This window comes from Alligator sinensis, unplaced genomic scaffold, assembly GCF_000455745.1.
Source record: "Alligator sinensis unplaced genomic scaffold, ASM45574v1 scaffold502_1, whole genome shotgun sequence".
Lineage (NCBI taxonomy): Eukaryota > Metazoa > Chordata > Crocodylia > Alligatoridae > Alligator > Alligator sinensis.
Window position 1 is genome coordinate 865,449 of NW_005841896.1, and position 8,328 is coordinate 873,776.

The 8,328-nt window shown below is 42.0% G+C and overlaps 2 protein-coding genes and 1 non-coding gene across 3 annotated transcripts in view; 1 reads left to right on the top strand and 2 right to left on the bottom strand.

Annotated features, from left to right (window-relative positions):
* The window catches only part of LOC102386565 (60S ribosomal protein L27a), a 6,943-nt gene extending 2,302 nt beyond the window's left edge, over positions 1-4,641 (top strand). Inside the window, exons 3-5 of the mRNA XM_025197424.1 lie at positions 468-543; positions 1,703-1,877; positions 4,459-4,641. Coding sequence (XP_025053209.1) covers positions 468-543; positions 1,703-1,877; positions 4,459-4,587 — 380 coding nt within the window. The 3' untranslated portion in view covers positions 4,588-4,641. The remainder of the gene's footprint in view (positions 1-467; positions 544-1,702; positions 1,878-4,458) is intronic.
* A 3,398-nt stretch (positions 4,642-8,039) lies between these two features.
* On the bottom strand, positions 8,040-8,166 carry LOC112549331. Its single transcript, XR_003092725.1, has one exon. It is a non-coding gene; the product is annotated as a small nucleolar RNA SNORA3/SNORA45 family (small nucleolar RNA).
* A 66-nt stretch (positions 8,167-8,232) lies between these two features.
* LOC102370527 (60S ribosomal protein L27a) overlaps positions 8,233-8,328 on the bottom strand; it is a 3,238-nt gene continuing 3,142 nt past the window's right edge. The window contains 1 exon segment of the mRNA XM_025197417.1: positions 8,233-8,328. This exon segment is cut by the window's right edge and continues 22 nt beyond it. Within this exon segment, the coding sequence (XP_025053202.1) occupies positions 8,276-8,328 (53 nt within the window). The 3' untranslated portion in view covers positions 8,233-8,275.

Consider the following 8,328-nt stretch of genomic DNA (forward strand, 5'->3'; position numbering starts at 1 on the left):
TGTCTTGTGTTATTCTGGGATGTCATGTGTACTTAATGTAAACCAGTGGTTCTCAACATTTCTGCACTCAAGTCCTACCCTTGCACCTTGGAAAATGCAGTTCAGGGCTGTATCTGCAAAGCATTAGCTCTCTTGTGTCGTCGTCGTCCCGTCATCGTCCATCCGTCCGTCCGTCGTGTACCGCCCCCGGCCGTTCACCCCAACCTACTCAGTCGCCATGTCCGTTGGGGCCCAGGAGCCCTTACCCCTCCCTACCAACTTCCAGTAATCCGATAGCCTGAATGAAAGGGCTCTATGGATCAGATCCAAACCGTGGGTTGTATTTTGACATCTGGTATAGGGGATGCTCATCAGGCTTGTTTTAAATCTGCTGGAATACTGTGCTGGTATTCATTGGTGTCTGAGGTTCAGATCAAGTGCAACATAACAGTATCTCTTGAGTCACAATAAAACCAATTTCTTTTTAGGCAAACACAGGAAACATCCTGGAGGCCGTGGTAATGCTGGGGGCATGCACCATCACAGAATTAACTTTGACAAATAGTAAGCTGTACCTTTTTTTTTTTTCCTTATGTATTTCATGCTATGTCTGTTTCTATCACGTGAATAAAGGTATATAAATACATCTTCTTGCAAAGGTATTTGCACTGCATGAAAATCTAGTAACTGTTTTCTTATATAACCTTCTATAGTAGAGAGTTGGTTGTCCAGAAATCAGTTGCCTTGAAAGTTTTCTATTAACAAAACCAGAAGTTTAGGCTAGGGTATGTGTAGAAGAAACGGGGGCCCTAAATTGAAGCAGTGGGTTTTAAAAAGCACTGCTTCAATTTAGGGCTCATTAAACCTCCATGTCATGCATACATGTTGCCACTGAAGTGGTGCAAAAGCATTTAGCCCGCTTTAAAGTGTCGTGCACACACGCCTCTTGTTTCATCTACATACGGCCTTAGATCGTAGGAAAAACTTTCTCACTAGGAGGGTAATAAAATGCTGGAACAGGTTACCCAGAGAGGTTATGGACTTTCCATCCTTGGAGGCTTTTAAGAGTCAGGTAGACAAAGGCTTGGCTGGGATGGTCTAGTCGGGTATGGTCCTGCTTTGAGCAAGTGATTGGACTAGATGACCCCCTGAATTCCCTTCCAACCCTAATTTTCTGTGACATGTCAAGCACATAGTGATTACCTAGAGTCACATGTAGGCATTGCCTATTGTCATGATGTATAATATCTGCTTGCTGACTCCGTTTTTGGTGTGGTGTGGTTAATTAGTCACCTGGTTAGTAACAGAGAATCTTGAATCTACATTTTGTGTATAGCAAAATCCCTCTGAGTTTGTGAGTTCATAGAATGTGGTTTTTGATCTATATCAGGAAAGATGGAGGAGTTGAGAATTCTATTAAAAATAAAGTAGTAACTGCATATCCTTTTAAATGATAGAACCTATAGCTGCAATATAAAGCTTTTTGCATATATGTTTTTTCTGTTCTAGTTTTAATTATATTAGGGATGAGAAATTGGACATTCTTTAACTGAGAAATAAAGTCCCATGTTTGGCTTCCTTCAAGAGAAAAATGAAATGATAATGATAAAATATACTTTATAAACTGGCCCCTATTTTCATTGCTGTAGGATTTTTGGTTTTTAATTTGTATGCCAATTAGAAACTGAATGTAATTGTGATATTGAAAACTTTTCCTTCACAGTCATCCTGGTTATTTTGGGAAGGTTGGTATGAGACATTACCACTTGAAAAAGAATCAACATTTCTGTCCTTCTGTCAACTTGGATAAATTGTGGACACTTGTTAGTGAGCAGACAAGACTCAACTATGCAAAAAACCAGGCTGGATTAGCTCCTGTCATTGATGTTGTACGCTCAGTAAGTATCTAATCAAACACTAATATTGTTAGTATCCTTCTGTCATAGAAAACGTAAGTTAGATGTATGTCTGCTCATCTGAAAAACAACACTGTAAACCAGGGACGGGCAATTATTTTGGGCAGAGGGCTGCTTACTGAGTTTCAGCAAACCATCAAGGGCCGCATGACGGGCAGCTCAGGACAGATTAATATTACTTTTCTAAATTTTTTAGTGACCCCGCAGGCCGGATAGAATGGCCTGGTGGGCCACATCCGGCCCCCAGGCCGCATTTTGCCCACCCCTGCTGTAAAATGTGACAGAGTTTTTAGAGCATCTGAACTTTCACGTGAAAAGGTCTTATGGGTTTTAATGGATGTGCTGCTGCAGCTTTTTGTTTCCATGAGTCCTTATCTTTTCTGTTGTTTTGAGGTTTGGATTCTTCCCTGGGTCATCTTTTAGAACTGACCAATGTAGTAATGGATCAGCTTTTTAAAGAAAATTGGAAGGCTCTACTTAAGAAGTGGGGAAAACCTTCAATTGTTTGTTTTTGCCTGAGTGGCTCTCTAACATACAAACTAAACTTCCTAACACTTCCTTGTCTGTAGTAGTCCTCCAAGACAAAATTTTCATCATTATTCACTGATTAATATTTCTTTTGATATAGAAATGTCAGCCCGAAGAAGAGGGAAAGCAACTATCCTTGTTTTAGGAACATTCTCTGAGATTTGTATTCTGGGATAGAGGAAACTGGGCTTGTTGGTTAGAAATGCCTAATTCTGGATGAAGGAGAAATTATTTTTTTCCCTTCTGTGGCCTAGATGACTGCAAAGACCTGACTCATGCACTTTTGAAGTTCTCAGCACAAGTTGTTGACTTATTGGTGGCTACAAACAAAATGAGACTGAGACTGCCTCAAACGCTAGGGGCCTCGGTAGATGTTATTTTGTCCTGTTTTATCCGCTGTTTTAGTGGGACAAAAACCCAGCAACCTAAAGGTCAGGCTTATTATCCAACTAATAAAATGGCTGATTTGGCCCCAAAATGGTAGATCTGGAGCAAAAAAGTTGCAGCAACTTCCTTGTCCTGAGAGAATTTCCCAGGACAGATTTAATCTGGAGCCTGATATTGCTGTCCACCAGCATCACACAGTCCCTTGCTCCCCTCATTGCTCTGCCACCCCTCTCCCCAAATCCCGTCAGGGAGAGTAAGGAGTTATTAGGGTGCCCCGCTTGCTGCCCCTTCCTGCCAAAAAGCTGATTGGATCAAATAAGGAGTGGCCTGGACTAGGGGGCTGCCTTCTGCCGAGTTTTATTGATTAAGGTTCTTTAGAGTTCCTGGAAGGCAGGCAGGCACTTTAAAAGTTTCCAGCACAAGTTTTTGACTTTTCAATGGCTACAGATAGAATGAGACTAAGACTGTGAGATCCCCGGCTTATACAAACTTCTCAGGCCCTGTGGACTGGATGAGGAGTACCGGGGCCATTCTGCAGGTGAGATTGGGCCAACAGACTGGCCCCATGCATTGGAGCCAGTGCACAAGGCTGCTGTGGTATGGGTACCTTGTTTAGTGCGTGTCCCAGACAAGCCCCTCACGCTGCATGAGGTGTTGGCGCTGGCTCTAGAGCGCAGGGCCAGTCTGTGGGCGTGATCTCAACCAGCCCTGGAGCCAGTGCACGGAACCAGTCAGTTCATGCAGCTCGTGCCTCATGAGCCCATGATGGTTGCAGTGCCTGTGGCACCTGATCTAGCCCCATGAATTGTGTGTAGTGCACACCAGACCAGCCTCATGTGCAGGCCAAGGCCAGGCCATCCTGTGTGCAGCACATAGTGATATAAACTGAATAAGAACAGTTGAGGATAACACATTACCCTGAAATATTTATCAAAGACATGAAAATACATGCAAGATTAGCTAGAATTCTCACCCATTTGTGATCTGTAAAGTTTAATTATGTTAGATAGTTTGGTGAAATTTTAAAATAAAACATGTTTTACAGCACTTGATGCAGCTTACCTCTCATGTAATCAGGAGTTAAAAGTATTCTTTGCTTGCTTTGCAATATGCACAATGACCGTCAGTCAAGGTTAGATCTTAATTTGAGCAGATTTAAATGGAAATATGGTGAATCTATTCTTTCTGCTGTTAATGAAGTTGCATTTGCTGAGACTAAAAATCTGTTTCCTCACTTCAGTCAATTTTCACAGTGGAGCAAGTCCATCTCTTTAGGCATGGTCTGTGCTACAGAGTTTTGTCAGTAGAAAGTGACCTTTGCTTTCTGTCAGTGGAGTAAAACTACTTTTCAGACCAGAGGAAGTCTTCTGTTGGCAGAAGGTGCCCACCCTTTACCACTTGCTACAGTCTGTTTAGTGGCTTGTGCCACCCTGCAGTGCATATCACCTTTGACAGTTCTGCCAGAAGACGCAGGAATATGAACATGCCTTGGCAACATTTCTTGAGGCTGCTGGCAACAATTTTAGCAGAAGCAGTCTAGTGTAGCCAAGGCCTTAGTTTTCTTGCTGGTGTAGGACAAAGGAGAAACCCAGATGTAGGACCTCTGGAGCTGATGATAAAAATCTGTTTAATTTTCCTGTCTTTCTAGGGTTATTACAAAGTCTTGGGAAAGGGAAAGCTGCCAAAACAGCCCGTTATTGTGAAAGCAAAATTCTTCAGCAGAAAAGCAGAAGAGAAGATCAAAGAAGTTGGTGGTGCATGTGTGCTGGTGGCATAAAGCATCTTTGCAAATTTATTCAGTATTTTGAATAAAGACACTATATATAAAAAATGTTTCACTTTGATTTATTAGAGCATTCTTATGAGGAATTTGTATGTCCTAGACCAGGAGTAGGCAATGTTTTTTGGCCAGCGCCAAAAAACCCACAATGTCTACCTTGGAAGGTGCCAGAGTGCCAACATGCCAGAACCTGGAGCAGCTGTTTGCAGTCTCCCAGCTGCGGCCAGTCCACGGAGCCCGGTCTGCTTGGAGCAGGGCTTGCAGCCTCCCAGCCACCTGCTGGGAGCAGCCTGGGCTCTGTGGCTGGGAGCAGCTCTTAGAGCCCGCCCTGGTGGTGGTGTGCCAAGCAAAATGGCCTTGCGTGCTGGGGGTTGCTGACCCGTCCTAGACATTCCTCAAGTGTGGTCCTGTCCTCACCTGTCAGTGACTAGTTATTGGGATGGTTAGTTCTTGGCATGGTTCATGCTTGCATATATAGGATGGTAACACTGGATAGTTTTGCTTCAGACAATCTATCGTTGTCTTCAGTGTGAGAACTTGCCTACTTTTATGAGGGGGCTAATTGTGTTAGTAGAATTGATTTGGTGAGTCTCTTCAATGATCTTTGGGCAGAACATCCCAGAACTCATTATTTCCTAATGTTCACTAATATTGCTTTGTGGTACAGTACAAGTCTGAAGGGTATCTCAGTGGCAGGTGTTTTGTTTTTGGGTTTGTTTTTTCCTTTTGTTTGCTCTTTCCCCCAAGCATGCAGTAGAAACCACACTATGCACACACGTATCAATAGTACTTTTGGTGGGAGGGAGGGGTAATTGGCAATCTTATACTACCTCTACTGGCCGGCCTTTGATGCTGCTTTGGGAACATTAACAGGGATTCAAGCATCATTGCCAAGACATTCACCATGCCAATGGCATAACTTGCACTCATATGGACAGAGGTATATATAGAGATATAACATTTTCTAATAATATTTTGAAATGGAAGCTCAAGGCAGGCGGTAGAGTTCATTCCTTTCTACAGGCAATTCTGGGTCTGCCTAGCGGGGAGCTGTTTGTCTAAAATATCACCAACCTCTGCTGAGCAAAGAGCTAGATTGCAAATAGACTCTGTTGTGTCAGTAGCAACTTGGCTATAATTTACATCTTTATTAAAATGTGTTGCAGTAGGAAACTGATGGCTTCTAGTATGACATTCTGGATTACGTCATCTACAGAATAATTATGTAAAAGAACTACCCATAAATTAGTAGCATGGTTAAAACATTGCAGTTCTCATGGTCTTCTACAGTAAAGAAAGGACCTCCCTTTACCCTCAATCTTGCTAGATTCACCTGTGGTTCTTCATTTGCCTTGTTAAACAGGTATTGCCTCATAACAGCACTGCGAAACGGAGCTAAAGTCAAGAAGTATGTAAATATCCTCTGACAGACTTAACATTTACAGGCAGGGCTGTATATATTTAGATAAAACGCCTTGTGTGAAAAATCATTTCCAAAACTAGTTAAGTACTGCAAATGAAATCAAGGGATTTCTCTGTAGACTTTACCAAAGTTTGCCTTGTTTGCATTATCTTTGCTGCCTGCGCTTAAGCATTTTTCACTATAGCCAAAACTTCAGTGAAGATTTTATTTACAGATTGGCCTGCTTAAGTGGTGCCAATATAGATTTTAGCAGTAAATGCAACTGAAAATATATTAACTTGCAAGGATAGCAGGTTGCAAAGTAGGTAGAGGTTTGTATTACACATACAAACCTCAAAGCCTGCAGGGTGTTGGCTTATATGAAAGAAAATGGTTAATTCTAAAGCAGGGAGATGCATGCAGGTGTCAGTAATAGCCTTTTGTAGGTGATTTAAATCCTCAGAGGGCCTAAAGCCTCAGTCCATTTCATGGCCTCTAAAATGAGTCATTTTTAAATTGTGCACTTTAATGTGGGGGGACTGACACTTGATTATATAACTTTGGTCAAAGCTGTCTCAAAACTAGTAACTTAGTTTTGGTATTGAACTATGAATACTTCTGGTGTAGCTTAGCTCTTAAGGAATAACTTTATTCTTTAATGCCAAGCTTAGGTGAGTTTAATTCTATCCTGCCTCCTATATCATCAAAAGGATTTCCAAATCCTTGGGAGAGTTGATTCAGGAGGTAAAGCTGCTGACCTTCCATCTGCTAACTCCCAGAAGGCAAATACAACATTCAACCCAACTGTCTGAACACAAGAAACCTTTCACACCACTAGGTATCTTTTATCTAATTGTTGGGTTCCATTATGCTAAAATACTTTACTTCATAGTACAGCTGCCATTAAACTGCTTGTGACTGAAAGCACAAGTCATCCTGCACTAGAAGAGTTTTAGAACAGGTGTGGTCAACCTGTGGCATATGTGCTACAAGTAGCATGGGCATCCTCTGTACATGGCAGTCTGGGGAGGTAATGGAACAGAAAGCAGCAAATCAGGCAGAACAAAAGGGAGAGGCACTTGGAGAGAGTGTGGGTCTGTTTTGTGATACACCTGCCAAAAAAGGTTGGCCCCCACTGTTTTAGAAATCTTCCCTCCTGTATCTTGTCCCCAGGTGCCTGTTCAGATGCATCCTCCAGTTTTAACTATGGGGAAAACAGCTATAAGGCAAAGCAGTGGAAACTTGGGTCTAGATACCCTTCCCATTCTTGCTATTTTTCTTACCAAGTGACTGATTTCAGAGCTTTAGTTCTATGGGATAACTTACTGAAAGGGAGATATGCTGATAAAAGTGGGGGGTGGAAAGAGCTTTCTTGGTAACAGAAAGAGTACATTGACAGACAAAAACATAGATGTAATTGGTTTCATTAAAAAAATTCTTGCATATTTGATTTACCACTAACATGTCCCCCTGCCACTTTTAATAGCATCTCCCATTCCCTTTTTCCACAAACACAAGTTAAGACTGTAGCCCTATCCAGGGTGGTGGTGGTGGTTGTTGTTGTTTGTTTTTTAAGAATCAATTAAAGCAACCACAGGACTACGTTTGTGAAAGACCACAATGAAGGCAGTGTCTGCATACTTCAAGCTACAAAACCACCACTTGTCCTTTGTACTAACAACTTCTATCAACAGTCTCACGGCACCAAAGGTAAGCATTTTAGCTCTTCTCAAGTTATGGAAAGCTTCTACATTAATATCTTAAACAAGATGGTGACTTAAAGCCTTCTAGAAAATAGATCACAGGAATAACTGCCATCCACCACCTCAGATAATGAGGTTAAATTCAGAATCAGAGTTAAATTTCCTGGCAGGAATGGCATGTTAGCTTTGCACCTTTCCCAAATATCACTGATCCTTTCCTGTGCCTGATTTGTTGCTCTGTATTTTTTACTTCCTGTCTTATGTTACTACCTGTTCCCTTCCTGATCTGTGGACTCTTGCTACATGTAGGCCAACCTCAGGCTAGAATAAAATCCCATGAACTGTAATGTTACCAACCTGGTGGCCGACTAGTTTATAAGAAACAGTCAGTGAATAGATTGGCAATTATTCTGCGAGTACTCTAGCACACCTTAACCACGGGCAAGGATTAGATGTGACTCTAGTCTCGCTTGCATAAACAGATACCCTGACCCCCAACATCTGTAGGATTTGAAAGTAGCTTGCACAAAGCACTGATTTGTTGTAGTCTCTTTATTCAAACTTGAATACAAAAAGCCTTCTATGCCACTAGCACACAGGCTCCACCTGCTTCTTTGATCTTCTCCTCTGCTC